The sequence below is a fragment of the Gopherus evgoodei genome, chromosome 2 (assembly GCF_007399415.2).
Source record: "Gopherus evgoodei ecotype Sinaloan lineage chromosome 2, rGopEvg1_v1.p, whole genome shotgun sequence".
Lineage (NCBI taxonomy): Eukaryota > Metazoa > Chordata > Testudines > Testudinidae > Gopherus > Gopherus evgoodei.
In genome coordinates this window covers 268801970-268820401 of record NC_044323.1, presented here as the reverse complement: position 1 = coordinate 268820401, position 18432 = coordinate 268801970, and the positions used below count along the sequence as shown (strand labels likewise).

Sequence of the window (18432 nt, the reverse complement as noted above, 5' to 3'; positions counted from 1 at the left end):
AGACTAATTTCTTATTCATTGTGTTCACAAAACTAATTTATCCATTGGGTTATCCTCTGATGTTAAACTTCTTAGTTGTTGTAGTCAGAATGATCCAGCTTCTTAAATAGGAATTGTAGCACTTGCCTGGGAAAGATTGCAATGGTTAAGGCTGTGACTATTTTAGCTAAGCACCTGCTTTCATAAACTTCTAATGCTATTCCTCTAAGCTTTGCTACATAGGGAGTCCCAAGAGTTGGGCTTTGCAGCATATGAAGCAGGTGGAGATTTTCCAGAGAGTCTCCAAGTTCTACTGTGTAGAGGCTGTCGAAGTACTCTGATTCTGATGTAACTGGAACCTTCTATGAACCTGGAGGCAGTGAAAGGATATGATCTTACATTCTGAAGCAAGATATGAAAGTATTTTCTTTAAAAGAACAATGTTAATTGATACTAATACAATTGCATATACCACCTATAGTGGCCGGTGGTCATCCCTCCTGTCAAGCTTGGAAGAAGGCCATTTTGCCTCACTACATCACACAACAATCAATCAATTCGTAGGCTAGAGTTCTGGCCCTTCAACTGGGCTGAGTACCAATCATTATATGGCCAGAGCCTCCTGGCAGGGCAGACTGCTATTTATGCAATCTGGGGCTGTGATAGTCTGGGCAGGGCAGACGAGGGAGCAGTCTTTAGCCAAACATTCTGGCTAAGGCAGACCACAAATACACAAAGCACAGTCCGTCAGACATAAGGTGAGTAGGCTGCCAACCCTGGGGTGGGGTTGGCAGCAGGGAGTAGAAGGACCCAGGCCCACCCTACTTCACCAGGTCCTAGCCCAGGGACCTAACAGCGGTGGGGGATCCCACCACTGGGTCAGCAGGGATCCTACCACAATGCAGAGTCCTATTGTGACAGCACCACTATACTAATGCCTCCTCTGAGTAAATGGCAGACAGCAAACCCAGCAGCTCCTTGCTGAATTCTGTCTCCTCTGGGGTGAGGGTGCTACATTGCTTGGTAGTGGAGCTGGAAACCTGCAGTTGGATAGAGATATCTGGCTCCAGCCCAACTGAGCTGAAGGGCCAGCCTCTTATACTTCCTGTCCTTCCCCTCGGCTTCCAGCACAGGACGTGGGCCCAGCTTGTCTCAGCCCACCAGGGGAGGGGAAAGGTGCCTCCCAAGCAAGCTCAGATCATGACAGAACTAACAAACACTAATCATTTTATACTTAGAACACTTTTATATAAAATTGGTTTGTTTGATATAAATATTCTGAGTATAATGGGCATAAAAGTTATTTTAATGTAGTTTAATTGTCAGCCTAGTGTACATAATGGTTTAGGATTCAATTAAATGATAAAATTATTTTGTCAGAAGGTTTGAATGGACCCCACTGTTACATGGTTCTTTGGTTTTGGCAATAACCTGCTACTGCCTTTCATGCAAATGACAAGAATAGAAACAGGGTGTGGTTGTTCAAAAGGCTTACCATTTTATTAATGAATTAATGAATTTTGCTCTAAGATATGATATTTGAGGACTAAATGGGAGGTGGAGAACTCTGTGCAAATCACGAGCTAGTATTTCTAAAATCCACAAAAATACTCCAGTCCATCCTAGGAGCTCAGAGTGTACTAAGAGCAATCTCTCTTACCCCTTTTCCTGATTCTTTGGCAGAGCTAAACCAGACAGTGTTTTAAAAAATGAAAAAAAACCTTCCTGTTTTAATGATAAAGAATACCACTTATTACCTGTTACACTGAAGATTAATGAGGCCCAGTACAAAACCTTTGGTTTCTTTGTAAGCATTGCTAAGAGGGAACAGTGAAAATTAAATAACTAATAGAATCCACATTGTGCAACAGCTCTTCTATTGCAGGGTATTTGTTCATTCCCTAGAACAGGGAACAATAACTGTGTAATCAGAAATGAAGTCTGTATTTATTTATTTTCAGTCTTGTCTTTGGTAAGCTATTCTTTTTAGGGCTGCCAAGCTGCTGAGACTAGTGTACTAATCTTCAATTGTAGATATTCATTTGTAGTGGGTATCTTTCACTTCAGAAATAGAAGGAATTCTTTGGCCATTAATAAAGTAGCTCTCAGGATTTAGAGCTCTTGAAGTGGGGAGATCATAGTTTAAGGTTGCTATTATTATGCCCAGGGGAAAGATGCAGGGGGCTGAATGAGACTGAGATCGGCAACTAAATGATTTCAAATCTTTATAATCATTCCAAAAAATAATACCTGTCTACCATCTCCCCAGACATATATAACAGGATTCCCCTGCAGATTTGGCATCACCAGCACATGTTACAATCTGTCTAGCTCAGAGGGGATTTGTAATGTTCTGTGTGATGAGATTCCAAATGTTCAGTCACCCAGACGTTAGCCACAATAACAAGATTACACTTCTCCATTAATATGAGGAAGGAGGCGGCTATTTGGAACAGTAGGTCTCTGATCCAAAAGACAGTCGAAAAATATATGTGGGAAATGGGGAAGAAGTTCTGAAATTCTCTAGGAATGAAGGATTCTCAGACACCAGGGATGAAAGGCTGGGAGTTGTGTAAATGACTTCTTTGGCGGACAGGATTTCACTCCATGGTGGTTGGGGAACTGTTAGAATCTAAACAGAATAGACAAAAAAAGTACTACGTCCTAAAGGAATGACTAGGGCCAGTATAACGTAACTGTCTAAGGGAGGTGGGATTTCTATATTTTCAGGAAGAAATAGGTGACCATCTGTCTCTGCCAGCTTGTTTTAAGATTAAGGTGTTTTTAAGTAACAGCTAATTTAAGCTTTTCAGATGTCTGGGATGGTAAAAGAAGAAGTAGGTGACATTTTTCAAACATGTTTGTTGTTGTTTTTGTTGTTGTTGAAAAAGGCCTTTCTTCTGATATGAAAAATAGTTTATCTTAAGAAAAATATGTCTCATGACAATATTATTAGTATTTATTTTTGTATACATCATAAAATTTGTTGACATTTTTTGTTTACTGAGACCCCATTTTTCAGTCATGGTTTCAATTTCAAAAAAGTCAGTCATGGTTTCAATTTAAAAAAAAATTGCAAGCTCTCCTTACTCCCCCCCCCAAAAAAAAATAGAAAAAGAAAAGGTCCATTTAGACCCATTTTTCACAGATTTAACATTTTGGATTGTTATAACTCTTTCTAATTCAGAGTAGAGCTGGGTGCAGAGTAGAGCTTCTCCCGCTGACATAGCTACCGCCTCTTATGGAGGTAGGGTTGTTATGCTGAAGGGAGAGCTCTCTCCTGTTGGCACAGAGCGCCTTCACCAGATGCGCTATGGCAACACAGCTGCATCAGTGCAGCTGTGCCAATGTAGCATTTCTAGTGTAGACTAGCCCCTACTCAGAGTGTCACAGCTAAATACAGGGTGGAATAATTTATTTCACGTAAATTGTTAACACATATTTCAAAAGACTGTTCAAGGTGAAGTAGCTCATTAACGCCCCTCCAGGAACAGGGAAAAAAGAAAGTGGAGGAGAAGGAAAAGCAGCTAGGGGAAACTGTATTTTTTTTCCCCTCCAACCAACGCAATTTAGGAAAACTGACACAAATAAAACAAACATTTTATTTCAACATTGTCTTAATGAAATACTAGGATTTGTCAGTTTGAAATGACACTTTGTTTCACAAATTTCTTTCACTGTACTTAAAATAAATAAAAAATGGTTAAGATCAAAACAAAACCTTTTGTCTGACCCAAAATGGGGCTGAGGGTAATTATTTTTCAGAATTGTCAGAAAATAAAAAAATCCATTATTTACACAACTCTAGTTCAGAATAGTCCTGGTGAACAAGGATTGGTATGGAGGATGGAGGCTCGGCCTCCTCTCTGGCCCCTTTTTCAGCATCCTCCTTCTTGGGGTAGAGTAGGATTGAGCAGTTCCTATGCTTCTCAGAATGTCTTCTGATGTCTTGCACATCCCTGCAAGGAGTGGGAGAGTCTTCTAGGTAACTTTTCGTCTCTTTATAGGTGAGGAAAGGCCTCATGCCACCTGGCCTAAAGAAAGGTGGCATCAGCCTAGATATGGGACTGTGCTTGTGGGAGACTCTGGAATTCTTTTGAGCCTGATGCACTAAAGGCGGATGTGCTGGTCCTCTACTAGAAAAGTTATAGGAGAGGGAAAAATGCCTACCTGAGGGGAACCTCTCTCTTTCTGTTGGAAGTTCAGGGAATCTACTTCACATCTGTGAATCAAGCCCTGTGTTACGCTTCTGTTGATTTGAAATGGAACCAGTAATAGCTAGCTACGCCTACTGAACCATAGAGGAGAATTTACCCCTTTGGAAGGCAAATGGGGTTCTAATCAAGTGGGAGAGGATACTTTACTTAATAGTATGGGCACATAGGAATTCCTCTAGGAAGTTGTTGAATTGGTCACAATATTTTAAGTCAGTGCCAACAAATATTGGAACAGAACTGGCCTCTTTCATCCCTGCTCCCTGCAAGAGGGATGAATTTAGCCCAATATCTTCAGAAGAGCTTAATTGTCTTTGTTATAGCTTTAAAATGGTTATGAATAATAGATTAGATGCTAAATTCCTAAAAACATCTTCTCTTGGATGTAGTTTTATTTATTAGAGAAATTCTATAATGAAACATATTAGTGCAATTTCTGATAAGCTTGCAGAGAGGAAACACTCCAACATCTCTTCTTGTCCATGAATAACAAAGCAATTGAAGAACACTTTAAGTGCTTTGATGCACAAAGGTGAAATGAAAAGGCAATGTGGCTAATTTTAAGGAATCTTGACTCAACTGAAAGTTTAAGAGAAAATCTGAACTATGTTTATTTTTTTACATTTTACAAACATAGGATTTGTAACATTTTAGCAGTGTTTACATTGTTTCACTCGCCATGTCTGCTGCTTTTATGGCGCCAAAGAGCTTAGTTTAAATGTAGAGAAAGGGTGACTGAGGAAAATGGAGGAAGGAAGAGAGAAGAGAACCCCAAAATATATAAATATTGCTCTTGGGAGAATATTATTGTAGAATTGGAATGGAAAATTGTATTTGGTTTTACTTTTCCCTGGCTTCCTTTGCAAATGGGCAGCCATCATATTAGAAAACAAAGTTGCTGGCATTGTTGAAAGCTAGCTGTAAGAAGTGATATTCCAGGAGAGGTTTGAAAGAGGCGAGAAAATTGTGAATTACCTAAAGGTGGAAACTATGGAAGCATTGGGTATGGTTGAAAAAGGTGCAGAATTGATAGTAGGAAGAAGCAATTAAAGTCCTGAAGGAAAATGCAAAATGTAGGACATGGAAGAGAACAAGAGGAAATGCAATCTGATAAACAGATGTAAGAGAACTGGGTTGAGCCTTGACAGTGAGTTGAAGTGTGAACTTGGTATGAAGAATGAAAGCCAGTAAAAAGATAGGTAGGAAGTGAGGTTTATTTCTATGATAGCACAATGTTCTGAAAGGAATGGAGGAGAACTAGGGCATGAGTCAGGTCTTTAGCAATAGAATCACAGAAAATGGGTTGATTTCAAGATGTTGCAAGGAGAAGGTGACTGGGCTTGGTGAGAGTAGGTATTAGCTTGAAGGAGGAACAATAGAGAGGAGTCCAAGAGGGCACAAAGACTGCATGTCTCGATTAAAGGGAGGACAGGAGAGTTAAAACTAATAGAGCAACTGGGAAGAAAGAAAAGTTTGGACAGAAATGTGGTTTAGTAAGAAATATGAGAGATTTATTTTGAAAAAGCAGTGGGTCATCCATGGAAAGAGAGGAGATGAGAATAGATAGAATGGGATGGATTTCTTTCTCTAAGGCAGTTCTCACTGACATGTAAATGCTGAGACTGAACTTAGAGTCATAGATTCTAGGGCTGGAAGGGACTTTGAGAGGTCATCAAATCCAGTACTCTGCCCTCATGGCAGGACCAAATACTGTCTAGACCATCCCTGATAGACATTTATCTAACCTACTCTTAAATATCTCCAGAGATGGAGATTCCACAACCTCCCTAGGCAATTTATTCCAGTGTTTAACTACCCTGACCGTTAGGAACTTTTTCCTAAAGTCCAACCTTAATCTCTCTTGCTGCAGTTTAAGCCCATTGCCTCTATCCTTAGAGGCTAAGATGAACAAGCTTTCTCCCTCCTTCTTATGATACCCTTTTAGATACCTGAAAACTGTCATGTCCCCTCTCAGTCTTTTCTTTTCCAAACTAAACAAACCCAATTATTTCAGCCTTCCTTCTTAGGTCATGTTCTCTAGACCTTTAATCATTTTTCTTGCTCGTCTCTGGACCCTCTCCAGTTTCTCCACATCTTTCTTGAAATGCAGTGTCCAGAACTGGATGCAATACTCCAGTTGAGGCCTAACCAGCGCAGAGTAGAGCAGAAGAATGACTTATCATGTCTTGCTGTTAAAGCATCCCAGAATCATGTTTGCTTTTTTGGCAACAGCATCACATTGTTGTCTCATATTTAGCTTGTAGTCCACTATAACTCCTAGATCTCTTTCTGCCGTACTCCTTCCTAGACAGTCTCTTCCCATTCTGTATGTGTGAAACTGATTTGTTCCTTCCTAAGTGGAGCACTTTTCATATGTCTTTATTAAACTTCATCCTGTTTACCTCAGACCATTTCTTCAATTGGTCCAGATCATTTTGAATTGTGGCCGTATCCTCCAAAGCAGTTGCAATCCCTCCCAAGTTGGTATCATCTCAAACTTAAGAAGTGTACTTTCTATGCAAATATCTAACTCATCGATGAAGATATTGAACAGAGCTGGTCCCAAAACAGACCCCTGCGGAACCCCATTTGTTATACACCACTACTACCTCGATATAACGCCACCTGATATAACATGAATTTGGATATAACGCAGTAAAGAAGTGCTCTGGGGGCCGGGACTGCGCACTCTGGTGGATCAAACAAGTTCAATATAACACGGTTTCACCTATAAAACGGTAAGATTTTTTGGCTTCCAAGGACAATATTATATCGAGGTAGAGGTGTACCTTTCCAGCTGGATTGGGAACCATTAATAACTACTCTCTGAGTACAGTTATCCAGCCAGTTATGCACCCACCTTATAGTAGGCCCATCTAAATTGTATTTGCCTAGTTTATTGATAAGAATATCATGCAAGACTGAATCAAATGCCTTACTAAAGTCTAGGTATACCACATCTACCAGTTTTTTATCCTATCAAAGAAAGCTATCAGATTAGTTTGACTTGATTTGTTCCTTACAAATCCATGCTGGCTATTCCCTATCACCTTACCACCTTCCGAGTGTTTGCAGATGATTTCCTTAATTACTTGCTCCATTATCTTCCCAGGCACAGAAGTTAAACTGACTGATCTGTAGTTCCCTTGGTTGTTTTTATTTCCCTTTTTATAGATGGACACTATATTTGCCTTTTTCCAGTCTTCTGGAATCTCTCCTGTCTCCCATGATTTTTCAAAGACAGTAGCTAGAGGCTCAGATATTAGCTCCTTGAGTATTCTAGGATGCATTTCATCAGGCCCTGGTGACTTGCAGGCATCTAACATTTCTAAGTGATTTTTAACTTGTTTTTTTTTATTTTTGTCTTCCAAACCTACCCCTTCCCAATAGCATTCACTATATTAGACATTCCTTCAGACTTCTCAGGGAAGACTGAAACAAAGAAGTCATTGAGCAGCTCTGCCATTTCCAAGTTTCCTGTTACTGTTTCTCCCTCCTCACTGAGCAGTGGCCTATTTTGTCCTTGGTCTTCCTCTTGCTTCTCATGTATTGATAAAAAAGTCTTCTTGTTTCCCTTTATTCCTGTAGCTAGTTTGAGCTCATTTTTGTGCCTTTGCCTTTCAAATCTTGCTCCTGCATTCCTGTGTTGTTTGTCTATATTCATCCTTTTTAATATGTCCTAGTTTCCATTTTTTATATGACTCCTTTTTATTTTTTAGATCATGCAAGATCTCATGGTTAAGCCAAGCTGGTCTTTTGCCACATTTTCTATCTTTCCTACCCAGCGGAATAGCTTGCTTGCTTGCTTTTTGGGCCTTAATGGCCCTTTGAAATACTGCCAACTCTCCTCAGTTGTTTTTTCCCTCAGTCTTGATTCCCATGGGACCTTACCTATCAGCTCTCTGAGCTTACCAAAATCTGATTCCTGAAATCCATTGTCTCTATTTTGCTGTACTCCCTTCTACGCTTCCTTAGAATTGTGAACGCTATGATTCATGATCACTTTCACCCAAGCTGCCTTCCACTTTCAAATTCTCAACCAGTACCTCCCTATTTGTTAAAATCAAATCTAGAACAGCTTCCCCCCCAGTAGCTTTTTCAAACTTCTGAAGCAAAAAGTTGTCTGCAATGCTGTCCAAGAACTTATTGGATAATCTGTGCCCTATGGTGTTATTTTCCCAACATATATCCGGATAGTTGAAGTCCCCCATCACCACCAAATCTTGGGCTTTGGATGATTTTGTTAGTTGTTTAAAAAAACCTCATCCACCTCTTCCACCTGGTTAGATGGTCTGTAGTAGATTCTAGCATGACATCACCCTTGTTTTTTACCCCCTTTAGCCTAACCCAGAGACTCTCAACATTTCCATCTCCTATGTCCATCTCCACCTCAGTCCAAGTGTGTATATTATTAATATATAAGGCAACACCTCCCTTTTTCCCCGTCTATCCTTCCTGAGCAAGCTTTACCCATCCATACCAACATTCCAATCATGTGTATTATCCCACCAAGTTTCAGTAATGCCAACAATGTCATAGTTGTATTTATTTATTAACACTTCCAGTTGTTCCTGCTTATTACCCATACTTCTCTCATTTGTATATAGGCCTCTAAGATACTGATTTGATCTTGCCTCCCAGTTTTGCTGTGACCCTCCTTTCTCTCTGCCATTATAGCCCACGCTCCCTCCTATTTCTGACCCAACTCTCAGGTCTCCATGTTCTTCACTTACCTGTGGGCTTTGCTCACCTTTCCCCTTCAGCCACAGAACTTCAGCCATAAAGCTAGATTTATGGCACATCTGTGAAACCATGGGAGCAAGTGAGAACACCGAAGAAGCAAGTGTGAGGTGGCCGGGGGGGAGGAGAGGAACAAGCATGAATACATGAACACCACCAGCACGGAAGGAGGGAGAAGGAAGAATTATTGAAAGTGGCACTGAAGGAGAATTCAAAGGAGTAGGACAAGACTCAGAAGAGATGATCATTGAGGAGAAGGGATTGGTCCATGTTGTCAAAGGCAGTAGAGAGACCAAAGGCAGAATGTAGAACAGCGCTGCTTAGCCATGACAAGGACAAGATGATCAGAAGAGGATCAGAATCTTGAGAATGGAATTTTGGTTCTATGAGTACACTGATTTCTGAAGGAGCTGGAAGGTGGTGCAGTGGAATAAGGATGATGTGACTGAGGGAGGTTTTAAGGATAGGAAATGTGTGCTTGAAGATGAATGATAATGGAACAGAGGAAAAAGTAAGAAGCTGGAGATGAGAAAGAGATTGGAGGGATGGGGATGTGTATTAGAGATGTAGAGACCTTAAACATAAAGACTGTGATAAAGGAGGGCATATATGAAAAGAAAGCAGAAGTATGTGGAGAGCTCATGTGCTACTGAATAGGCTCAATTCTGTCCTAACATTAATGTGGCAATATTCTGGGTACAGATGCAGCAGTAAAAGGAGACAGAGAAAGTTTTGTGTTTAGGACCACTAACTTATTTAGCAAATGATTAACTGTTTTGTCCTTGGTTTTTTTTGTATTGTAATCAGTGTGACTGAGTCAACCATGTTATGACGATGGATGCTGCTATAAAATTGGTTAAGCAAAAGAGCAGTTCTTGGAAGGCATGGAGATTGTGTGCACATGTATGCGTGTGTGTGTGTGAGAGAGAGAGAGAGAGAGAAAACACATTTTTTGGCTAGGAACAGGGTAGAACTGAAAAAGAAAAGATAATCTTGTAGTGGGCAAAGATAGAGTAATCACTGAATTTTCAGGAACAGGAAGAACATAGGTGTGGAGTAAGCACGTGTTGTCTTAAGAGAGGGGAGTGAAAGATGCAAGTGTAGGGGAGAGAGTAGAATTAAAGAAGACTATGACCATGGAGCCAACAGAATGGACAATGGACAATCAAGAATAGGACGAAGCTGACAGCACTGGAAAAGTCAGAGTTTGACAGACTGAATGCTATGGGAGAATTAAATCTGAGGAAGCATGTGTAAATGACAGATGTTTAATGAGGGAAGGAAGAGGGAACTATGCAAAGGTGGTGAGAGCAAGAATGATGCTCCATGAAGTGCATCAACCATGTTTTTACAATGTGATTAAACATGATCAATGTAAACAATCTTTTACAAATTGAAAAGTTTGAATCAGAATAAATAAACTGAACTTAATAGAAATAAATATGAGCATATTGTTCTGATTGTATTCATTTTCACATTTAATTAAGTGAATATTTCCCTTTTTACTTAAAGCTTTTGCAGACTTTCTAGTCTGAGACACCATTCTCTTGAAACGAGAATGAAAAAATTTGTAATACTTACATTTTGAATTCTGTGTGCAGCTCTGAGATCTACAGATGAAAAAGACCACAATACAAAAGTCCTGTGTTATCACTAATTATGTCTTATGTTAATAATTTAGATTTTTTAACATTTAATGAGAGCCTGTTATTAAATAACCTTGTATTGTATGTTGAATATTTCTAAGTTAGACCATCAGAGTTGAAGAGTTCAAGTAAAGAAGTATTACAGAATGAATTATCATCTGAATGCAGAGATTAAAGCAGTTGGTGTATAGATTCCATTGACATGTTTTTATATTAATGGTCAAAAAAGCATAACAAGTCAAAATCAAACTTCAGTTTTGTTTTTGATGCTCCAGAACTGAATAAATGTCTTATGAAACAATGTTGGTTACCATTTTGGTAACCATTAACTCTCTCTGAAAGATAATATACAATTATGCCATTTTGCAAAATATGAATAATTAATTGGATGAGGGAAGAATAAAGATGTATATGTAGATAAAAAAGTAGATTCCTAAAAGATGAAAAATCTGAGCAGAATGAGACCCAATATTAATAATGTTATGCTCAGTATTATCTGTCACTTAATTGTACATGGTATTTCATTGTTTCTCTTCAATTAAATCCTTATTTAGAATATGATAACTTTCATCTCCTGTTTAGATACAGATTTCTTTCATCATATCCTGTGTATCTCTATATTGTATTTAATAAGCAAAATAATTCTAAATAAATTTGACAACTTATATGCTGTCTCTAATCAAGGGGCAGCACATAGTGGCAGTACCTCAGGAGTAGACTAGAGACTGAATTATGACTTTGGGTCACACTTCAAACCTCTTTGGTTCCCACTTTTGCTCTGGAGGAAGGGCTGAAAATCTTCAACAACCTCTTATTTAGTGCAAGTTGAGGAGGCAAAGTCAAGGCTCACCTATTTGGGTAGCGAGGGGGTAGCTGTTCTTTCCCTTCCAGCACTGTGTTCCACAATGAACTTCTGTGCAGCTTCAGACTGTTTGCCTAAATCTGCTACTGTTTTTAACTGGGTGTATTCGTCTATATTATTAGAGCTGGCCCAAAACAAATAGAAAATGCTAGGTGCAGCTCTCCATCATGTTCTTCCTCTCTTTGTGTTCAAAGATGGAGTTCCACTATAGATGCAATGCTAGAAAAGCTTAAATTGATGGAGATTTTAGAAAACTTGTTACTGGGAAGGTTGTCCTTCTCCTGGATCTTTTGGAATTCCCTTAGGGATTCTATGGCACATAACTTGTAAATAATTCAGCTTTATTTGGTGGAGTCTTTTCCATACAAACTATATCCCAAAAGTTTGTAGAGAGGTAAATTATACAGCTCGAGTTAAATAATAAATAAAAGATCATTTTCAGATCAGATTTAAAAACAGATTGAGTTGATGAGGCAGAGATGCAGAAATCGATAAATAAAACAGACTCTTCTGAAAATGGAAGCTGCTGACAGCGGAAAGTGGGCCGGCAAATCTGACATGAAAATGAATCCTCTGAGCTAATTTACGACAGTTGGTAAAGCTCATATGGCGTGCCTCCAAGACCAGACAAGGCAATTCCAAAATGCCTTCTCCAGAGGAGCTTTCTCTTTCTTTTGGTGTTGTACACCTATGGTATGGTGCTATGCAAAGTAAAGTAGTAATAAATGGAGTCCCATAAGTGCCAGCTTCTATCTAGCAGTGAGAAAGGTAAACATAGACATAGAAGTGGGAAGAAAATGTTAGTAGTTCTTCCTACTACTAACCCCAGGGAAATGTATTTTATAGGATGATCATGTGATCTTTGTAGAAGATTTCTGCATAATGCTTCAGAGGAAGGGGTGGACGCATGCTTGTTGACATGCATGCCTGGGGAAAAATTATTTAATGAGTTAAATCATATGCATATGAGCTGTCTCTCTCAATATTTAGGATTTGTCCATATTTTGGCTTTTATGAATCTATTTACCGAGCAACATTACATACACTGAAAATACACAATACAATTAATCATATAGATAGATAGATAGATAGATAGATAGATAGATAGATAGATAGATAGATAGATAGATAATCATCCCACTTGAGACATTAAATATATTCCAGCAAGTCTAAGAAAAATAAAACTAAACTATAATCACATAATGCACATGGCTCTATGACTCAGGCTACCCCGATCCCGGGAAAGGGAGCAGGGAGATGAATTTAGGAGGAAACCAGGGGGGCTAACAAATTTAATTTGTAATTGATCTGGACTAAGGGGATGCAGGAGTGAATTCCAAAATAAAGGACTCCTTATACATGATACTCTGCTAGCAGTCGCTTTCCTCTTATAACAAAGGAAGTCCAACTCAAGTGTCTTAGCTGTGGCAGTCTGGCACAAGAAGAGTGACAATCTCTCAGGTAATCAGGCTGTGAACTTTTCTTAGTTAGCAGTAATAATTTTCTTCTGTTTGGCTGCTTCAAATATCTGCCTGTTGCCAGGAGCCACGGACAAGCAACTTCCTTGAAAGACGTTGAAAAAAAATCACATTTCTGTATAGTTGCTACAAAATGTTGTCCAGAGCCTTCCATATTGCTTGTATGACATTTAACTTCATTATATGTATCTTTATGCAGTACATGGTCATGATATTCTAAGCTTTGTCGCTTCTAAGGTAACACAGGACAATTACATGCTATGATCATTTATTTTGCTGATTAATAGAGACCATGAATTCCATTGGCATATTTTATTGTATATCTGTGTTAACATGTTATTAATCTACTCTTCTTTCTCTTCTTTCAGGGTTTATTTATACCTGTGGTGGAACTTTAAAAGGTCTTAATGGCACTATAGAAAGTCCTGGCTTCCCATATGGATATCCAAATGGTGCAAACTGTACATGGGTAATAATAGCAGAAGAACGAAACAGAATACAGATTGTTTTTCAGTCTTTTGCTCTAGAAGAGGAATATGATTATTTATCATTATATGATGGACATCCTCATCCTGCAAACTTTAGGACAAGGTAAATGATTAATACTGTCCTATTTAAAATGTATTTTTTCTATTGCTGTGTTAAATGTATTTAATAAGATCAAAACTGAGATCTTTGAAGTATGTCTCTTTTACTGTATCTCTTACACAGACAAGAAATTGTATAGATTCTATGAGGTGTGCCACCACATTTGTCTAGAGGAAATAGATAAATATTTGTAGCAATGATAGCAATTTTTGTTTAAAACCTATAGATGTTTTTCTCATTGTTAAGACCGATATTTATCAGCTCGCTTTTACCTCTGGGCTGTGTGCACACAGGCCTGTGTGCAAAGTTCAGTCAGTAAGTTTTGGAGCTTCCAAAGAGATGTTCACCAAAATATGTTCCAGTAGCATGCCCCAGGAACTTCCATAATGTAAAGGGGAAGAGTTTCAGAGAGATGCATGACTTTTTTAAAAAAAAGTATTCTATTGCAATATTTTACCTTGCTGCAGGAGTTCATGTTCATTCTTATTAAGAGCAAACCCCTTTTACCTTACTTTCACACATAACTTCTGCTTAATTTCTGTACTCTGAAAGATAATGGAGCAAATAATTAAGGAATCAATGTGTAAATGTCTAGATGATAATAAGGTGATAAGTAACAGTCAGCATAGATTTGTCAAAAACAAATCGTGCAAACCAACCTGATAGTTTTCTTTGGCAGGGTGACAAGCCTTCTGGATGTGGGGAGCAGTAGATGTGGTATATCTTGACTTTAGTAAAGCTTTTGATACTGTCTCGCATGACAGTCTCATAAACAAACTCAGGAAATGCAATCTAGATGGAGCTACTGTAAAGTGGGTGCAAAGCTGGTTGGAAAACCATTCCCAGAGAGCAGTTATCAGTGGTTAACAGTCATGCTGGAAGGGCATAATGAGTGTGGTCCTGCAGGGATCAGTTCTGGGTCTGGTTCTGTTCAATATCTTTATCAATGATTTAGATAATGGCATACAGAGTACACATAAAGTTTGTGGACAATACCAAGCTGGGAGGGTTGCAAATGCTTTGGAGGATAGGATTCAAATTCAAAATGATCTGGACAAACTGGAGAAATGGTCTGAAGTAAATAGGATGAAATTCAATAAGGACAAATGCTAAATACTTCACTTAGGAAGGAACAATCAGTTGCACACATACAAAATAGGAAATTTCTGCCTAGGAAGGAGTACTACGGAAATTGATCTGGGGGTCCTAGTGGACCACAAGCTAAATATGAGTCAACAGTGTAATGCTGTTGCAAAAAAACCGAACATCCTTCTGAGATATATTAGCAGGAATGTTGTAAGCAAGACGCGACAAGTAATTCTTTCACTCTACACCATGCTGATTAGGCCTCAACTGAAAAATTGTGTCCAGTTCTGGATGCCACATTTCAGGAAAGATGTGGACAAACTGGAGAAAGTCCAGAGAAGAGCAACAAAACTGATTAAAGGTCTAAAAAACATGACCTATGAGGGAAGATTATAAAAATTGTGTTTGTTTAGTCTGGAAAAGAGAAGACTGAGAGGGGACATGATAACAGTTTTCAAATACAAAAAAGGTTGTTATAAGGAGGAGGGAGAAGAATTGTTCTTCTTAACCTCTGAGGATAGGACAAGAAGCAATGGGCTTAATTTGCAGCAATGGAGTTTTAGGTTGGATATTAGGAAAAAACTTTCTAACTGTCAGGGGTGGTTAAGCACTGGAATAAATTGCCTAGGGAGGTTATAGAATCTCCATCATTGGAGATTTTTAAGAGCAAATTAGACAAACACCTGTCAGGAATGGTCTAGATAATACCTAGTCCTGCCATGAGTGAAGAGGACTGAACTGGATGATTTCTCAAGGTCCCTTCCAGTCCTATGATTCTATCTTTGCACTGACTTGGATCTCTGGGTATGATAAATATCTTGTGCTGTCAAATATACTATGTATCTTGTGCTGTCAAATTCCTGGCCAGTAAAACGTGTCATAGACTCTGAAATCTGGTCTCCCCCCATGAAATCTGGTCTTTTGTGCATTTTTACCCTATACCTTTCAGCGTTTCTCAAACTGGGGGGTTCCAATCCAAAAATAAGGGCTATGGGGGCTATTGCAAGTCTATTGTAGGGAGGTTGCATTGCCACATTTACTTCTATGCTGACATCAGAGCTCGGCAGCTGGAGAGTGGTGGACACTGGCTGTCCACCCAGCTCTGAAGGCATTGCTGCAGCCAGCAGCAGCATAGAAATAAAACTGGCAACGCCATACCATGCCACCCTTATTTTTGCACTGCTACTGGCAGTGGTGCAGCCTTCAGAGCAAACAGGAGAGGTTCCTGGAGGAAGGTCTGACCCTGCCATCCCTCATTAGCCCTGCCCGGACCAGCAGCTGGAGCCTGGTGTAGAAGCCCTTAGCCAGGGCACCCCCAGCCCTGCTCCTCCCCAGCTCCAGGCCCAGCGCCCTGCCACTCTGGGTTAAAGGGGCCTTGGACTGGCTGGGGGGAAGGGTGTGGGCACCCAGCTCTGAAGACAGTTCAGCTGGCAGCAACAGTGCAGAAGTAAGGGTGCCAATACCACAAGTACCCTACAATAGCCTTGAGACACTCCCATAACCCCCTTTTGGTTGGGATTTCCACAGTTATAACACCATGAAATTTCAGATTTAAGTATCTGAAACTGTGACATTTATTATTTTTAAAATCCTGTGACCATGAAATTGACCAAAATTTATCATGAATTTGGTAGGGCCCTGCCTATGTAAAAGCTGATTTTATTTATTATAATCATTGCAATAATACACATCCTTCACAAAGAAAATGCAATACTGTCACAAAAGAAAATTAGGTCAGAACAAATTCTCCATCTCAAATTTTTGTGAGGATGAATGCTCTCTGTCACTCGAGTAATATCCAGTTGGGGACTGGATGGTGCATCATGCATGATTGACTGTTTGGCCTCTGTTTGTATTCCCACAGCTGCTTTTATACTTCATGTTGTATCACTGCTTGCAGACAATGAAGATATTTTGCTCCAGTCCAGTTTTGAGGCTCCCCCTGAGGCTGAGGAAATCAGGTGCATTGTCTGAAGAAAGTGTAGGTTTGCTCATATGAAGAATAGAGTCAATAAGGTCTCTGTATTATTTGAGACTTTAATGATTACTTATTAGTAATTTCTACAGTACCATAAATGAGCATAGTGCTTTACAGAAGAAAAAAACAAGTGTCTACCCTTAGAAGCTTAAAGTCTAAATTAGTACCACAAGGACTGATAAAGGAGCAGAGAGAGGAGAGGCACAAAAGTGAGTGCTGGTTATTATGGGAAGATGTAGAAGAAAACATTCATAGATTCATAGATTAATAGACTCTAGGACTGGAAGGGACCTCGAGAGGTCATCGAGTCCAGTCCCCTGCCCTCATGGCAGGACCAAATATTGTCTAGACCATCCCTAATAGACATTTATCTAACCTACTCTTAAATATCTCCAGAGATGGAGATTCCATAACTTCCCTAGGCAATCTATTCCAGTGTTTAACTACCCTGACAGTTAGAAACTTTTTCCTAATGTCCAACCTAAATCTCCCTTGCTGCAGTTTAAGCCCATTGCTTCTTGTTCTATCATTGGAGGCTAAGGTGAACAAGTTTTCTCCCTCCTCCTGATGACACCCTTTTAGATACCAGAAAACTGCTATCATGTCCCCTCTCAGTCTTCTCTTTTCCAAACTAAACAAACCCAATTCCTTCAGCCTTCCTTCATAGGTCATGTTCTCAAGACCTTTAATCATTCTTGTTGCTCTTCTCTGGACCCTCTCCAATTTCTCCACATCTTTCTTGAAATGCGGTGCCCAGAACTGGACACAATACTCCAGCTGAGGCCTGACCAGCGCAGAGTAAAGTGGAAGAATGACTTCTCGTGTCTTGTTTACAACACACCTGTTAATGCATCCCAGAATCACGTTTGCTTTTTTTGCAACAGTATCACACTGTTGACTCATATTAAGCTTGTGGTCTACTATAACCCCTAGATCTCTTTCTGCCATACTCCTTCCTAGACAGTCTCTTCCCATTTCTGTATGTGTGAAACTGATTGTTCCTTCCTAAGTGGAGCACTTTGCATTTATCTTTATTGAACTTCATCCTGTTTACCTCAGACCATTTCTCCAATTTCTCCAGATCATTTTGAATTTTGACCCTGTCCTCCAAAGCAGTTGCAATCCCTCCCAGTTTGGTATCGTCCACAAACTTAATAAGCGTACTTTCTATGCCAACATCTAAATCGTTGATGAAGATATTGAACAGAGCTGGTCCCAAAACAGACCCCTGCGGAACCCCACTTGTTATACCTTTCCAGCAGGATTGGGAGCCATTAACAACTACTCCCTGAGTACGGTTATCCAGCCAGTTATGCACGCACCTTATAGTAGCCCCATCTAAATTGTACTTTCCTAGTTTATCTATAAGAATATCATGCGAGACCGTATCAAATGCCTTACTAAAGTCTAGGTATATCACATCCACTGCTTCTCCCTTGTCCACAAGGCTCGTTATCCTATCAAAGAACGCTATCAGATTAGTTTGACACGATTTGTTCTTTACAAATCCATGCTGGCTATTCCCTATCACCTTACCACTTTCCAAGTGTTTGCAGATGATTTCTTTAATTACCTACTCCATTATCTTCCCTGGCACAGAAGTTAAACTAACTGGTCTGTAGTTTCCTGGGTTGTTTTTATTTCCCTTTTTATAGATGGGCACTATATTTGCCCTTGTCCAGTCTTCTGGAATCTCCCCCGTCTCCCGTGATTTCCCAAAGATAATAGCTAGAGGCTCAGATACCTCTTCTATTAACTCCTTGAGTATTCTAGGATGCATTTCATCAGGCCCTGGTGACTTGCAGGCATCTAACTTTTCTAAGTGATTTTTTACTTGCTCTTTTTTTATTTTATCTTCTAA

General features: G+C 39.5%; 1 protein-coding gene across 4 annotated transcripts in view; it reads left to right on the top strand.

The window, feature by feature from the left end:
* CSMD3 (CUB and Sushi multiple domains 3) overlaps positions 1 to 18432 on the top strand; it is a 1232975-nt gene that overhangs the window by 122464 nt on the left and 1092079 nt on the right. For all 4 annotated transcript variants that reach the window (XM_030553724.1, XM_030553722.1, XM_030553727.1 and 1 more), the window contains exon 2: positions 13288 to 13510. In XM_030553724.1, coding sequence (XP_030409584.1) covers positions 13288 to 13510 — 223 coding nt within the window. The remainder of the gene's footprint in view (positions 1 to 13287; positions 13511 to 18432) is intronic.